Source organism: Squalius cephalus (assembly GCF_949319135.1).
Source record: "Squalius cephalus genome assembly, chromosome: 2".
NCBI lineage: Eukaryota > Metazoa > Chordata > Actinopteri > Cypriniformes > Leuciscidae > Squalius > Squalius cephalus.
The window spans coordinates 58,169,294-58,186,883 of record NC_137123.1 but is presented as its reverse complement, the minus strand read 5'-3'; the positions used below and the strand labels follow the sequence as shown (position 1 = coordinate 58,186,883).

The 17,590-nt window shown below is 36.2% G+C and overlaps 1 protein-coding gene across 1 annotated transcript in view; it reads left to right on the top strand.

Moving 5' to 3' along the window:
• The window catches only part of LOC307149884 (receptor tyrosine-protein kinase erbB-4-like), a 178,514-nt gene that overhangs the window by 90,781 nt on the left and 70,143 nt on the right, over window positions 1-17,590 (top strand). The window contains exon 2 of the mRNA XM_079856481.1: window positions 10,221-10,372. Coding sequence (XP_079712607.1) covers window positions 10,221-10,372 — 152 coding nt within the window. The remainder of the gene's footprint in view (window positions 1-10,220; window positions 10,373-17,590) is intronic.

Below are 17,590 nucleotides of genomic sequence, written 5' to 3'. Positions count from 1 at the left end.
TTTTCTCTGATCAATAATGAAACGCCTTCTCTAGAGCTGCTTTATAGCTTAATTGAATTCATTTCATAATTGATGGACATCTAAGCTACACTGTTACTGAGCTGAACTGAGTTCATGCAGAACTGATATTTAGTTTTCTGTTGAGCTGCTTTAGCTGAATCGAAGTTGTTTCATGATCCATGAACACTTTAATTTTTCCTGTTTATGACTATGAATTGTTCAATTGCATATAAAGTGCTATATAAATAAATGTGACTTGACTTGATTTTGAAACGTAAGTATTTTGGGCAGAAACTGCCATGGTAATCAGTGTAGACAGTGTATTGTATTTTCAATAGTAGAAATAAGCTATTTTGTGCAGGGAACACTAATTATGATCCTAGTATTGTGTTAAAACTTTTAATAAATTACATTTAGTGAAATGACTGTGTAGAATAATAAGCTTCACATACGCTTTTATGTTTATTTTATATAGAACATCTAATTTAAAAAAAAAATTGTGTAAATTTATTTTATACAGTCAATTTTTTTCAGTTAAAAATAAAAAAATCCAACAAGAGTCAAACAAGATAACTTTACTAGAGAAGCAACACTGCATAAGATATTGAGACTTTTAGAGAATTAATCTTTAATACAAGTGTAAATTGTTCTTACAGCACTGACAGATTTAACAGTTAAAGGGGGGGTGAAATGCTCATTTTCACTCAATCTCCTGTTAATCTTGAGTACCTATAGAGTAGTATTGCATCCTTCATATCTCCAAAAAGTCTTTAGTTTTATTATATTTATAAGTGAAAGATAGACTGTACCGAGTCTTTCCGGAAAAACCGAGCGGCTGGGGGCGGGCCGTGTGGGCGATGTGTTAAAGCTGTGCTAACGTGCCGAGCTAGTAACGTTAACAACACACAGAGACATTTGTTCAACAGTTTTACTCACCGCCTGCGGTTCCAACGCACGACTGCGGACCTTTATCATTGTGACTGCTCGATCCTTAAGCATTAGACGATCTGCAAATCCGTGATCTGGGCTTTGTTTATAAAACAATCATCGTTGAAATGCAGGGAAACAGTCTTGCTCAACTCGTTTTTGCCCCGGAAAAACAGACTGCATCCACTATTCCCTTAACGCTGGGTTCTTGGGGAATCTGTGCAGGTTTGTCTTGACCTGGCAACCAAAAACCCACTTCTTTGGTGACAATGACTTCCCTAAAGCTGAGCAGAGCGCTTAGATGAGGTACTGCTTTCGCTCTCTTGCTCTGGTGTACGAGTGCGCGCGCGCCCGCGATCTTACCGGAGAAGTGCCCTTAGGACCCGTATAAGGAAATTCCGTTACATCTGACGTCACACATGCCCATACTCGAAAAAAACTTTCCGAAACTTGTGACAAACCGGAAGGACAATTTTTGGCACAGAAATACTCCTTCAAACGTACAATTTAATTTTTGAAACTTTGTCCATGTTTAGCATGGGAATCCAACTCTTTAACAGTGTAAAAAACTCAGTATGCATGAAATAGCATTTCACCCCCCCTTTAAAAAGAAGTGACAAAAATCTTCTGGTGCATGTAAGACAAAATACACTTACATTCAAAATGTAAAACAAATCTTGATATATTATGCAGCTGCTTACTAAGTAAATGCATCTTGTCATAAGAAGTTTTAGATCATTTATTTACAGCATAATGTACTTACTGTACTTATCAGAATCACAATCAGAAAGAGCTTTATTCACATACAAGGAATCTGTTTTGGTGACAGAAGCTTCCACAGCACAAACAGAATGACAGTGACAAGACACAGATAATAAAAATAGAACAAAAAAAGAACAAATGCACATCAGTGTCAAATATGGTTGGCCATATGAGGGGTATGCCTATGAGGGGCGCCTTGGAAAACGATGCACATATTATTCCTTTACAAAGATGAGCGACATGGAATGAATGATAATTTCAATGACTGCGAGATATCACAGCATGTGTTCTGTGGACATCTGTGTCTGATTTCTGAACAGAGTCAATGCAAAGGCTCAGAGATGCTGTTCATTAAATGTTATAACACTCAAAATGCATCAAAACCACACAGATGAATCAGAATACCCAGATGTTTTGTGATAGTAACTAATTAATAGTGCAGTTTCATTTCTCGGCTGTGTGAAGAAATGTCTCTAAATTATATTATTGCAAGCACTGCAGCATCATTTAAACCAAATAAATGTTTAAACTGAACTATTTACACTTTTGAAAATTGAACCCAGTTTTATGTTAATGTGTGCTAAAATGTTATAATTAATTTAATTTGGTATAGAAAGGAAATGGAAAATGGACTTGATGTACTGTAGCTATAGTTTCTGAGCTCAAATTATTATTATTTTTTTTTTTTACATTTTCTATTTACTAACACTGGGATAATTCAAAATTGTTTAGTGATAATTGATGCCACAGATGCTGTCAGTAGAGCTTCTTCTTTTTGAGCATAGACGTGAAAATGCACAATCCAAAATGAAATGACAGTAATTCATGAATGCTTTGGAAAGCACATCAAAAAATTGAGGTGTAAAAAGGTTATAGAGGTTTAAATTTAGCAAATGTACTGTACTTAAAAATATATATATATAGAACCTTGATTCTCAGACCTTTCCGACGATATGTGTTTTGTCACAAAAGTTTTGATGATAAAATACATTTTGCAATATGAAACATGACACCACCCACTAGGGGGCGCCTACTTTAAGATTTTAAAGTACTGTTTCCAGGGTAACTCAATGTCCAATTTTAAGGATGAATTTTGAGTGTTTATATATGATGATTATTACTAAAATATGTGATAAAAAAGGCAATAAAAAAGCGGAAAGCGGCCCACTAGAGAGATGGTGACAGTTAAGGGGTTAAAGGTGAAGTATGTACGTTGTTTTATGTTAGAATACATTCTCTTAACCCAGCTTATTTTACATTGATTACTATTCATGGGGTTATCTCCCCAGATTATGTAAACACTGAGCCCTCCAGGCACCATCGAAACACTGAGAGCGGTCCATTCAGACCTGTCAATCACTTACAAGCTCAACCAATAGCAAGAGTTTTGGGTGTGGCTACCCTAGCAGGCGGAGCTAGAGGATGTTTAGCCAGTGTGGGACAATGACCGACGCATTACATGTAAAAAGACATTCAGCTTCGGTTACAGACTTTTAAAGATTAAACAGGTCATGAACAAATACAAGCGAACAGGGCATTACAATACAACGCGCTACAATGGACGCTTCAGTACCATACAGCATCATCATGCATGTTTTTATTGTTTACTTTGACGTGTCCACTGACAGCCTCAAAAAGTGGCACGTCATGTCAAAAATTAGTAAATGGGTCTATTATAAGCAAGACGCTCATGTTCGCTCTAGACAAAATGTTAGGTCAATTGCTTTTTTAATGACACATAGCAACACAGCTAAAATAACTCCTAATATGTTGGGCCTTTTATTGAAAGTATAGTCTACTTTTACCTGTTGAGACATGCCTTCACGAGCAGCCGTAAAAGCTGTGTTTGTGATTTGGGCAGACATGGCATGCAAAAGGGGCGTTTGCAAAATATGCTATATTTTTGTACTTCCGCTAGGTGCCTCTAGTGTCGCAGTCACAAACTACATACTTCACCTTTAAATTGTAAAGATCTCAGCATATTCCTTAGTGTGCAGTGACTAGCATTGCTTGTAACTCCTCTACTATTTCCGATAGTGGTTGTTAGATAAAATTTCCCACTCAGTGCATGCATAAGCATTCATCAAGAAGAGTATCAGCATATGTTCTGTCAAGCTGTTTATCTGTATCCCGTCTACAGGATCAGGCGACATGAGCTGTTAATGTAGCAGGGCTACATTAAGTGCAAAACTCTTTTCAGGGTTATAAGAAGAGAAGGGCTGCAGGAAATTTACTGGGACGAGTCATTAAATCCTCTGTCTGCTTAATACAAATCTCTTCCACCTGTGTCTCACCAGCAGGTGATGCCTCGCTGCTCGCTGAGAAATCCAGAAGAACCGGATAATCAATTTGATGAAAAGGGTTTTATATTAAAGAGATGATAGTGATTCACAGCAGCACAGAAAACATTTGTGTCATTGTACATTGTGGAAATGATCACACATATTTGGGCCTATTATATATTTTACATGAATAAAATATATATTTTTATAAGTGTTAGTTCATTAGAAGGAACGAGGGAGTCTTAGCAAGAAAGGAAATTTAGACGTTGTCTTATATTTGATTAATCAAAATGTTATTTTACAAAACAAGTACTATGGTACTATGGTGTGTTTTTAGTGAAGAGAAAACCTGGAAAGTGTTTTTTTTTTTTTTTTTTTTTTTTTTTTTTTTATTGAAGAAATTTACACATTGATTCATAGAATTGATCAAAAGCTGCAGTAAATGTTTTTATAATGTTACAAAAGATTTCTATTTCAAATAAATACTTTTTTTTTTTTTTTTAACTTTCTATTTATCAGAGATTCCTGTAAAAAAAAAAAAAAAGTATTACGGTTTCCACAAAAATATTAAGCAGCACAACTGTTTCATTAGCCGCTTTCCGACCAAGTAGTTACAGGAACTTAGTTATAGGAACTGTCCACTTCTAAACAGTTCTATGAACTACTCTCCCCCAAACTCGGTTTTGCTGTTTGCGTTCGCACTGGCCAAGTTGCAATAGGAACTGGTAGGAGGGGTAAGGGAGTGGCGCAAGCACGGTGACTTTTATTTTGACGGCGCGACGGACCTTTATTTTGGCGGCGCTGAGAACGCCAGAGCAAACAATGCTCGCATTCTCTGTGTTTATTAGTTAGCGATCTGTCTAACAGTACTGTTTAATATCTCATTAGATAGAACTGTTATAGAAAGTAGACAGTATATGAAAAAAAGGTTTTTAGCCTATGCCGTGTGGTTGATGTCCAGTGTTGCTAGCTGGGCAGATAAACATAATCATGTTTGGCTTGGTCCCCTCAAAGTTGCGTTGGATTTTCTCTTAAGCATAAAGGTTTAGAGACCCATCTATCACTGTTTTCCATGTTTGTATAGTTAGTTTCTGGAGTAAATATATAGGCTATAATCTGTGTGTTTACATTCTAGTTGTTTTAAAAATGGCGGGTGCTGGTGTTCCACGTGCGTTCGGTCAATCAGCGTACACTAACATCATGGGTAGTTCCTATAGTGCTGGTTTAGACCCTACTCTGAAGTAGGACCTAAATTAGTTCCTCCAAATGGAGTTCCTAGAACTAAAATCGTTCCTAGTTCCTGCGGTGCGAACACGGGTTCTTTAGCCAATAGTTCTAGGAACTGTGAAAAGGTTCCTCCGGTCGGAAAGCGGCTAATGCTGATAATAATAAGAAATGTTTCTTGAGCAGCAAATCAGCATATTAGAATGATTCCTGAGGGATCATGTGACACTGAAGACTGGAGTAATGATGCTGAAAAATATCTTTCTTTTTTCTTTCAAATACTATGATAATATGATAGACAGCATTGTTGTCAATTATTAGCATATTCAATGAATTCCAAGTACTGTATTCCATTTAACATCATCACTGTACCAGAATGATGCTATTGTACTTATTTACCTATTTCCAATACCAGATCTACCTACTAATTCCAAGTAAAAGTAAAAAATTATCTTATTGTAATGCTAAATATGATTCATATAAAATCACCAAATACTGTATGTGCATATGCTTTGCGATCATATAGACTAGTGGTTCCCAAACTGGGGGTTAAGGGGTGTCTGCAGTTATAAAAAGGGGGGCACTGCAAGGCTATGGGATAGTGTACAGTCAGCAGATTGTTATGCAAAAGAAACCTCTTCAGGGTGATACAAGACCTCACTGCGAAATTATCCTACTTATGGGTACATAAAGTTGTATTGGTTGTTGTCGTGGAATAACAGACAGATAGATGGTGAAGAATCAGAATTGAGTAAAAGGTGACTCAGACATTTGAGAGGTGCTTCAGTAAAGGCTTGCCATTTGTAAGAGAGAAAAAAGAGATTTGTTGTAGCATCAAGACTGAGCTAGATGATGAGGGGCATTATAATGACATCAGCAGTAATGTTTTCCTCTGTCACCCCATCAGTCCTGGTTGTGTTCTCCGTTAGCTCTGTAATGATGTCATACAGATCCTTACTCACAGATCTCAGGGATTTGTTGAATGTTTCTTTGATTGTATGCAGTTCTAAAAGTTATGTTAAAAGGGAAGAAAGAACAAGTTTTCGGATTCCAGTTTTAGACTGCTACATTTATACGAATACTTTGGAAACAAAAACTTATTTCTGAACATAGTTTTGAGTAAAGAAACAACTCTTAAAAGTGTCTGTTTATAGGTGCTGCCCACCACAAGACAAACTTGTCTCTTTTCTCAAAAATTGTCAACTTGATGGATGAAGAAGTATTTACATCTTGGGTTTCTAGTCTCACCCTGAGCATATGCTTGTATGCCATTCGTGTTCATATTAAGATGGATTCACCAGAAATTAGTGTTTTTTCCCCCCTGTGGTTCTGATCTCCATGGTCCAACAATGTCATTACTTAAATGACGTGGGGAAAAGGCCAAAGAAAAGATGTCCTCATTTGCCCGCCGTATCTGCTTTCTGTGAAGTAAATTAGTCCTGCCATGAATGAGTCCTCCATGAGTAGCACAGTAGGCTTTATTCATTTAGTTTCTCTTGGCAGCGATTCCATGCAGGAATTCCAGGAGTCAATGGAATAGACATGCCCACAACATTAAGTACAATAGGCAGAGGCTCCTTGCGCACAGCGGGGAGTGTGTGTTTGTGTGTGTGTGTTAACTTTACAACATAACTATTATTTTACTCTCTGATTCATTAAAATAAGTGACATCTGTCATGAATGGATTTGTTTATCATTTGTTTATTTTTCTTCAATCTGATTGGTTGACGAACGTTCTAAGGTTTGCAATTATTTTCAGGGAACGCATGGCTAAAGTAGTTCCAGGCAGGTCTTGACCGCATTACAGTTCCATATCACTCCGCCAAATGATTTCAGTTATTTCAAAGGTCTTCACAGACTACAACAGCAAAAGAACCAAAACAAAACACAACGACACTGACCAAGCAAATAAATATAGTAAACAATAGGATAAAAACAACAAATTATTTACATGTTTTTGGTAATAACAACGCTGTTCTTGGATCAGTTAAACTCTATTACAGTTTCTCTATTAGTAAAGACGCTGTTGCTGAACACTGTTCACAAATGCTTAATCTCTCTCTCTCTCTCTCTCTCTCTCTCTCTCTCTCTCTCTCTCTCTCTATATATATATATATATATATATATATATATATATATATATATATATATATATATATATATATATATAACTGCATTAATAACTGCATTAGTCTGCTATCGGTGACTTAAGCCTTCATAACTACCTCTAAAATGACGGAGGCATGGGATTAGATGCGTAAGAAATTAGTCCTACACACAAGAGCGTTTTAAGGACAAAAACCTGACATGTGTCTTGAAATACATGATCTGAACAATGTTTTGAGGTGTGGTAACCTTTGTATACTAATGGCCATATTATTGACAAATAATGCACACTCCGCATCGTGTCGTGGCTGCATTATCACCTCGAGTGTGCATTACTTTTCTAAAAACTCAACGGCCCGTCGTCAATTATTCCTTACTTGTTCATCTAAAGTTCCCCTCCAGCGTTCAATTACTCGTTATTACTATCTCCTTCCCGTACAGCACCACCTTCCCGTACAGCACCACCATCACAAATATAAACTTAGTTATTGATCAGCCTTTAAATCAATTTTTCATATTTCTTCCCATTGTTCGAGCAGGTTTTTGAGCACTAGCTGGCTAGCATTAAATTGATCTTTGTTATTGCTATCAACATAATTCATTTAGTATTTTTTATTTAATATTACTTTATTTTTTATTTTAAAAATGTATTTGTTAATTATTATATTAATTAATATTAAATCTTTTTTTATAAATTTAATTATTTTATAATCTTTGTTATTTATTATTATTATTATTATTACAGTAAAAAATAGATTGAATATTATATATGTGTATTCCTTATATCTCTTACTGCGGACAACAACCTCAAGAACTAGAAATGTAAAGAGACTTGCTTTGGTATCAATGAACACTGATGCAAAAGTGACATAGTGAGTATTTCCTGCCAAAGGAAACTAATGGCCTTGTGTTTCATACAGGAACAAAAGCATTTTCACAGGAATCATTGGATATGTACTTTCTACTCACACACATTTACAATAATCCTCTCTGTGGTGCTCGGCAGGCATGGGCCAGCTGATGTAGCAGATGGTTCAGGCTGGACCCAGGAAGGTGTTTGATGGGTGGAAATAGGTGTATTTAATTGCATGTCAAGTCTGACACCTCTGCCAGGGTTAAAGGGGCCTGTCTGTTCCTGTGCCTGTTAGCCCTCACAGCTCCTTCAGCCAAGACTCATCACTGTCCCTGGAAATCATCACTAATACCATACACACATACACACCAAAACAATACTTCTCCACTGGTTCTCCACACGGCTTAGAAATATCTCAAAACAGTAGCTACTACAGTTAACATACAAAAGTAAGCAAAAGTTATGTTTCTGGCCACATTTTGCCAAGTGACAGATTAGGTTTTGTAGTCCTTTGTATTCCTTTAGTAACTATATGGACTATGCGCTGATGCTGAGTGGTTCCATTTTCACAGTAAGAGAGGTGGAGGACTATGTGGAGCGCCAAAGGATTTGTTTGGTGGGGGGCTACTTGTCACCAGCTCCTGGTTCACTCCTGTCCATACCCAAACCAGCCGTCATGGCTCCCTGGAGGGGAAATGAATTATAGTTTGAAGGTCTACAAAACCCAACACAGAAACTGAAGATAGGAACTAAAGGAACAGAATTATACTTCAAAATAAAATTCCAACACAAGACAGGGGAACACAGGCCAGACGCCTGTAGTAGTAGCATTTTATTATTCACATTTCCTGATGTCCAACAGACATGCAGAGCATTTTTGGGTCCATTTAAAGACATAAAAAAAGGAAAAATGGAATCAAAATTTAACCAAAATTGACATCAAAATGACCTTGGTCTAATTGTGCACACTTCTTCAGTGTGTTTTACTGTAAAGAAAATATAAGCTTTTTAATATTTCATTAAATGTGGATATTTTCACAATATAATTACTCATGCACAATTTTTTTCCAATGTACTGCTTTACTTGGGAATCCCTTGTGGTGGAAGTTAAATGATGAGCAAAAAACATTTAAAACAAGTTGTCTTTACACATACAGTTTTATACTGCAATACTTTATCCCCACTCAGAGACTAAAAAGTCACGCCATTCATATGACAAAAAGTGTGATACAATGTGGTTAAACCAATGCAGGTTGTAAACTCTTCTTGCATCATCCAAATAATGTGAAGTCTGTTGTATCATGCATTTGTTACACTGTTTTTACCTTGCAAAAAGGTGCATGAAGACCCCATCAGTTTATCATATGAATGAATGTTACTGTGATGAGTCACTCCAAACCGAAACAAAGCCAGAAGAGTTTTTGATATGCATGAATGAAGCCTGGCATCTCTGAGATTCCAGGCAAGGATTAGTCTCTGGGATCAGTGAAACAATCACTCATCAAATACTTCATTAAAACCTGCCGAACAGCCCTCGGTGCTCCGTTGGACAAAAATGAAAAGAGAAGCTGATGTTAACACTGTTGCCAGGCACACAGGCTTTTTTTAATTGAGAAAAAAAAACAAAAAAAAACGTAAAATGTCTATTTTATCTGGTTGTTGTGCATGGCAGATGTTTAGCGTTGCAAAAGCAGGTCAGTGGAAGCGCAAACACACATGAACCTTCGCTCACTAATTTGGCTAATTACTTTCTTAAAGTAATGACCTGTGTCATTTCACACAATATGTGCGATGCTGGAGCGCCCATATGCAGAAAAATATTTATGATTGTGTCCTGAGGACATTCCACACATTGTTTAGACTAGAGAAGCCAATGCTGCTTTGGAAAGTTTCCAAATATTTTTTTGGTTTGTTTTTTACTTCTCACCCAGCTACCTAATTTTGATTGTCTTTCGTAGCTGCAGTTATTCAAAGCTTGCAATTTATGCAAGAAGGATTCATTTGCTTTGATCCATCTCTTATTTTTCTGTGCTTTACCTGTCTCTCTCTCTCTTTCTCCTCTGCAGTGTGTCCTGGCACTGATAACAAGCTCAGCACGCTGTCTGATTTGGACCAGCAGTATAAGACTCTTCGGAAGTTCTATGAGAACTGTGAGGTGGTCATGGGTAATCTGGAGATCACCAGTATTGAAAGAAACCGCAACCTCTCTTTCCTCAAGGTGAGATTATCATTAACTACGTTGTATGGATCATTATAGGCACGGTCGAGGAATCAAATCGGTAAATTATACATTTTTGTCAGCGTAAACGATATATTTAATTTGATGCGAAATATAATGGGGCTGGGGTTGGTTGTGCTAGTAAGTTCTAAAGGCTTTCGGTCATGCAATTTTCTCAACACATACCCAACCTATCACAACCCATTACTCCCCATACATAATTTGTGGAAAATTTTATTTTTAATATTTTGTCCATTGACTACAACAGTTAAAAGTTCACAAATGATGTGATAATAAAAAACCTAAAGGCCCCGATATACTCACAGGGAAGTTCTTTTTCGTTCTGCGCTTTGGGGTAAAAAGTACATTTGCAGTGATATACTGTTAGCGGACATCTCGACAGCGCCCACGCTGCTGAGAGCGACGTTTAGATGAATCTGTAAATATGTTCGCGCAGGCTTTCCTTTCAATAACAAAATAAACACACAACAAAAATGACAGCGGTGAGAAAACAGTTGTTAAGAAAGCATCTGATCGTAGCGATGTGGATATGTTTTCACCAGCTCTGCATTTCGGTGTGTTTAGCATTGTAATGGACATGACACTGTTGATATGTTTGGTCTTGGTGGAGTAGATCTGGTACGCTGCTGCTGTTGCAGATCAAGTACGGGACTTGCTACTGCTAATACACAAACGACTCGCTGCTGTGAGCGGGTAAGACATGCTGCTGTATAGCATACACGAGTTACCCGTAGCAGATCTATACAGGTGGAGCTGGGGAAGGTGGAGGGTTTCTGAAAGCGCGCTGCACTTCTAAGGCAAATGCTGACCAAGTATTTAAATGTTGAGCACACAAGCTCATTGACTACTGATACAGCAGGAAACAATCAGCTGTGCCTTATAGATAATGATGTGATTGATTGAGTTTAGGACTTATCAGCCTGCGCCATCTTGAGTTTAATGACAGAACTTTGAATTAACTATGAAAAAAAGTGTCAGTGTCTCTTTCAATTAGAATTACTTCATTTTCTACTATTAATCAGCTCTCCAATGTATTCATGTTTTTTCGTGGCTGTCCGACCTCGACGGACTGAACAGAAGAAATGAACGGGAGAATATTTTCACACCAAAGAAGATGGAGCCTCAGAATACACCTACCTATATTTTGTAATCACCACGGACCTAAGGCGTGAACTTTTCCAGAAAGTTCGCTTTAACCAGCTGTTTCGAACTCATGAAACGAACTTCGTTTTGGCCCGATTTTGTACGAAATGACTTCACACCATGATGCTCGTTCTTAGATTTCGCTTGTTGGCCTTAAATAATGTTTATGTTTCAGGTACTTTTTTACTTGAAAAATGGTCTTTTCCTTGAAAAGTGAATTATGATCATATTTTTGGTAACACTTTACAATGATGTTCATTAGTTAACATTAGTTAATGTATTTACTAACATTAACTAACAATGAACAATACATTTGTAACAGTATTTATTAATCTTTGTTAATGTTAGTTAATAAAAAATACAGCTGTTCATTGTTTGTTCATGTTAGTGCACAATGCATTAACTAATGTTAACAAATACAACCTTTGATTTTAATAACGTATTATTAAATGTTGAAATTAATATTTACTAATATTAATAAATGCTGAAGAAGTATTGTTCATTCTAAGTTCATGTTAACTAAGGTAGTTAATTAATGTTAACTAATGAACCCTATTTTAAAGTGTTACCGTGATTTTCTTTATTGTCTCAGCTGAAAACTCAGGATGACTCAAAAGTATTTAAATTAATAAATTATTAATAATATATTAAAATAATTTAAATTAATATGCAAATAAAGCCAAAGTCAAAAAGGTTGATATCCATTGGTCTAGGCTGTTGTTTTTTAGTAGACATGTTATAATCTGTGTTCTCTCCTCATGTTGCTCTTACATATGAGGGTAATTTTGGGACCTGCAGAGAATAGGGGCTTAAGTCTGCATTTCCTTTGATTATCTGAAGAGTAATGTAGTGTAGTGATCAGGGATGGTGGAAATTAATCAGAAACCTCTCAAGTTACTGTATCTTTATTATTAATAAATTCCTAATCAGTGAAAAATAGGATGAACAAAAAAAACACATTTTAAGTTTTTAAATTTGAAAGTTTTTAAAGGAAGTAAAGTTTGTTTAATATTGTAAAGTAAGAATATTGTAATATACAGTATTTAGATGCAGTCTAACACACAGTCTTTTTTTCTCTTATTGTCTTAGTTTGTCTCATATGGTGTTGTTAAGATGCATCTTGCTTTACAGTGCTGTCCTTCTCTAGATGGCCTACACTAGCATTCAAAAGTTATGTATTAATATTGTGAAATATTATTACAATTTAAATTAACTGTTCTATATTTGAATATTTGATTGAAATATTAGATTTAAAAAGCTTTGAGCACAGCAAACATCGCTGTATATGATGACATTTACAATTAGTAATTTAGCAGGCTGAAGACACTTACTGAAAACTGCAGATTATATATACTGTATATACTTTATTAAATGCTACTTTATAAAGTGGTGGTTTATAAGCTCAATCAAGACTATGACACACATATTTATTAGTGATTTATCTGCAATTTTAAGTAAAGTGTCTTCAGCATCACTTTATGTTCATCAAAGAACCTTCTTGTCATAGGCATTTTTCTTTCTTTTTTTATTTATTTATTTTTTCTTTTTTTTTCGTGTTATGTGACTTTGTTCCATACATCCTGTTGTCCACTACTGTTTATGACAGTCAACACCTTTTTGTTAGCCTGTTGAGTCACCAAAGCCTGTCCACTGTCTGGATCCCGTGATGATTTTAGAGGGTTTGATTGACAGTTCATTATAGTCTAATCAGGCCACCTGATTGTTACATGCCAGCTGACTGGGAACATTAAGCTCAATGTTCAAGTTAGCACCGTAGAGACAGATAATTGCCTTTGTTTGCAACTAAAATATGTGAAAAATGTAAACCTTGTGGGTTGATGTTGTTCAGTCGTGTAGTTTTCTGCAGACCAAGCAGGATTTTCAGCACAATGGGGCTGTACTCCGGTGTAATAATGCTTGAGTTGTTCTGGCTGGCTCTTGTTCTCTTACACGGGTCATTCACTCTTGTCTCTGAGGTCGTTGAGAAGAGCGAAGTGGTTTCGGGCAATAGTGAGGAGGATGAGATTGTCTTAAAAGAATATCATTATTACACACATGCAAAAATGTACAATTTTATATACATATATATATAGAATTAAAAGCATAAGTGTAAGGCTTATAAAAACACTTACATACATTTTCCTGTTAAGACTTGTATTATTTGAGCTTTAACAGAGTAGTAAAATTTATTATAGTTTACACTTAAAAGGTTGGAAAGCAATTTTTGTTTCAAGATCATGGTAAGTAAAAATGTATGGATTCACTGCCATTGTGCCTCACTGTAACTTTAACCAGACTTTTTATTTTTATTAAGTTAAATAATTTTTTTTTGTGGAAATCAACAATAAGTGCTGTCGTATCTTAACAATCTGTGTTGAAAACCAGCATATTCCTTTAATGATACCTCAAATGCTTTTTGCTGTTGAATTGGGCAAAAATAAATAAAAATAAGCAAAAACGAATTGAGTTCTTTTTAGCATCTTTTTGCAATTGATAGCCGATTCAGCACTGGCCCAATCGGGCAGTGACAGTTCCGTCAACTGTCCGGAGCGTCGCTTACGCTGGTCACGGGCATTCGGGCAATCCTTAAAGGAGAACTCCGTTCAATTTTAACATTGAGCTCATTTTTTTGTAAATTTGGAGTGCTGTCAATACAGAGAACAACGACAAAAATCGGTGTTACCTACACCGTGTTATCCTCTTTTTAAAATTTGCACCCTGTTGTAGTTGATTGTCGAGTTCACACGCATAGGTTTAGTTACCTATGATCACGCGCGTGAACTCGACAATCGACTACTTTGGACTTCAACCGAAAACAGGATGTAAATACAGGTATTTGCGCTGGCTTAAATAACATCATTTTTATCCATTTCTTTCACATCTACTGCAGTCAGATTCACCCGTGTTCACTCTGAAGGAATCACTCACCTGACCTGTGCACTTGTAATGACACATCAAGGATGTTAAGAGGCTAAAAGCAGGTTTAAAACTTGCCCCATTGAAGTCAACAGGGTGCAAATTTTAAAAAGAGGATAACTCGGTGTAGGCAACACCGATTTTTGTCGTTGTTCTCTGTATTGACAGCACTCCAAATGTACAAAAAAATTAGCTCAATGTTAAAATTGACCGGAGTTCTCCTTTAATGTTGAGCGGCTCGAGCCCTTACATGAACCTGACGTGATCATTTTATGTCTGTTTTTAATTGAAAGTTGCTCTCATCTTGAAATATTCACCCAAGCTGTTTTTTCTTGTCTTTCTTTTTCTTTCAGTTTTGCCCCTTCACTAATAATTTTAGTTTCACAGATTGGATAAAACTCTTCATAATTTGTAAAACTATTGAAATATGAAATTTAATTAGATTCGCTGATAATTGCAATGCTGTATCAGATATAAATCAGGAGTGCTTGTGTGTGTGGTTAGAATGTTGAATCAAGGGATAGGTAGAATATCGTTTTCTTTTGTAGGTTTTTCCATCCAGTCATGTCAACACAATCATCATAATTTGTCTGAAAATGAAGCTTCTGTGGAGATAATCATATATGTAAATACATATTTTAACGGTGACATGAAATAAACAAGGGTAAAGAAACAAATTCTTGTGAACATAGCAATATGTGTAAACACCATGTACACTCTTTGTTTTTCTGTCTGCATCAATTTTTGTTGGCTTGCTTATATTAGACACATTTAAAGTCAACATTAAATACAAATTGACCCTGTTTACTTTCTTAATAATCATCCCTGGTCTTGTTTTACGTGATTAATCTGAGCACATTTTTTTCCAGAGAAGAAAATGTTTCTCATCAATAACTTTTCATTTGGCTGACGTCACCAAGCCCTCTCAGCCACCTGAATTAATTGAATATACTGTTTTACAAAGAAATATTTCAAAATACTTTCATGTTGACTTTAATGCATTATTATTTTTGGGGGGCATTTTCTTTAAGTTTCAGTACTTTTACTTAAATTAAAATCCCAAATTGGCTTTCTGTACAGATTAGGCAGGACTGAGATCACCAAAAAGAGAGGTGTGCAAGAGTTTACAAGACGATATGAAATGTAAATGGCAACCCTCGTTGTGGAGGATGATTTATTTTAAATTAATTAATCGTTCAAATAGCGGTTTGTGCTGAGAATTCCATGCAGGCCAAGAATGGTTTGTAATCGTGCTGTGCCGAACCAATCTATAGTGGAAATATAACCGGAACCGCTCCTTACCGTTTTTAGAACAGTTCGGCCCAATGGTGGAAAAGCGGATAATGATAATATTGTTGTAAATAATAGACTTTATTTTTACATATTTCAAATTTACAGTGTTTTTAGTCCGGGACAACAGACTGTTCATGGGTATATCCAAGTTTTTGCCCAACCAAATATTCTCTAGATTGAAATATTCTCTAATGTCCCTCATCTCTCTGACTTACAACAAGTAGCAAATCAAGATATTCGCTATTTTAAAAGAACAGGGATGCGTCCCTTCGTGCCCCGTTCAAACTTCCTGCATCAACAGGAAATAACATAAACAAAGGAAGGAAAAATGTGCTAGACATCAAGCGATTTATGCATTTGCCAGATGCTTTTATCAAAAGTACCCTGAGTTGCATTCAATGTATACAGTACATTTGGCCAATGAATGCATTCCCTAGGAATCGAACCCATTCACTTGGTGTTTATGGCTCCAAGCAGGAATGCATTTGCATGTGGTATCAATTTTCAAAACATCTATTTATGTTTTCTGCATCCCTTCCTATCTACAGATTTCTGTGTGACTCGGTGTAAGGGCCACTTGCACACTCACAAGAGAATTTAAACGGAGCCTGTAATGTTGAGGGAGACAAAAAGCCACTCGACTCCTGGATTTCTGCTCTTCAGTTTTAGACAGCCTGCATTTTCACACTGGAATAAAATGTGAAAGAAGGGTTTTCAGTGATATACTGTCCAGAGAGTAGGTCTGTTAGTGGAAGTATTAATCACTGTGATGAGCTAACAGCTCTGCCTCATTATCATTCTTTCACTCGTGAGAGGTTTAGGCAGGTTCAGTGCAGGGCTGAGTGTCACTGCGAGCTTCAAGTGACTCATTTGTTAAGGCTTGCACTTCACTAACTCATTGCTACAACATTAGCAGTTTAAGCATGTTTGACTTGTATTCATGTTTTGATTATTAAATGTTCCTTGATTTTGTATGTTTGTATGCACAGGTAATTAATATTAGATGTTTAGCATTGTTTGTTTCCCTCATGATAGGATTATTTAGTGCAAAAGCTTTTTTATAGTATTTTTATAATGCTAACTAGCCATATATAATTGTGCATAAATAGAATAGATGTTCAAATAGTTCCTCCTATATCCCAGACTATGAACCAGAACTGTGAATCTGCTTTACTATAGTAACTCAGGCTGACTCAACCGAGCTACATAGAATAGCTATGGAAGCCCCACATTCTAAATTGATAATGGATTTCATTAATACTGTATACATTTTTTGTGTTAATCTCTGACTGTCATAGCGTGATTTAGTCACTAGTTTACTGGTATCCCATGGCCCTGTTTATGTGACACAATGGTTCTGCTCCAATATTTAATGAGCTGCCTTGCTGCGTACTGCCAATACAGCTGTCTTCTATGACAGCATCCAAACAGAGATGGAACCTCATACGTGACCGATTTTTGAACCCTCTGCATAGGCAGCAACTCAAATACCAATCTACAAGAGACTCTACTTACAGCTGACTCTAATAGAGTTTGACGTTAACATGTTTGGGACATGCCCTTGTAGGGGCATAAAAATACATACGCGTCGCACACGCATATTGTTTTTCTTAATAAAATGATACTTTTATGCACAGAGGTATATTAAGTTGATCAAAAGTGGCAGTAAAGGCTTTTACAAAGTTACAAACTTAATTATATTTGAAATAAATGCTGTTCTTTTGATCTTATATATTGTTATTATACTCTAAGCTATTCTTATAACTTATTTTATACCATAGTCTGTCTGAATACTCGATTCAGATGCTGAACAGATGCATCTCTCTCTCTCTCTCTCTCTCTCTC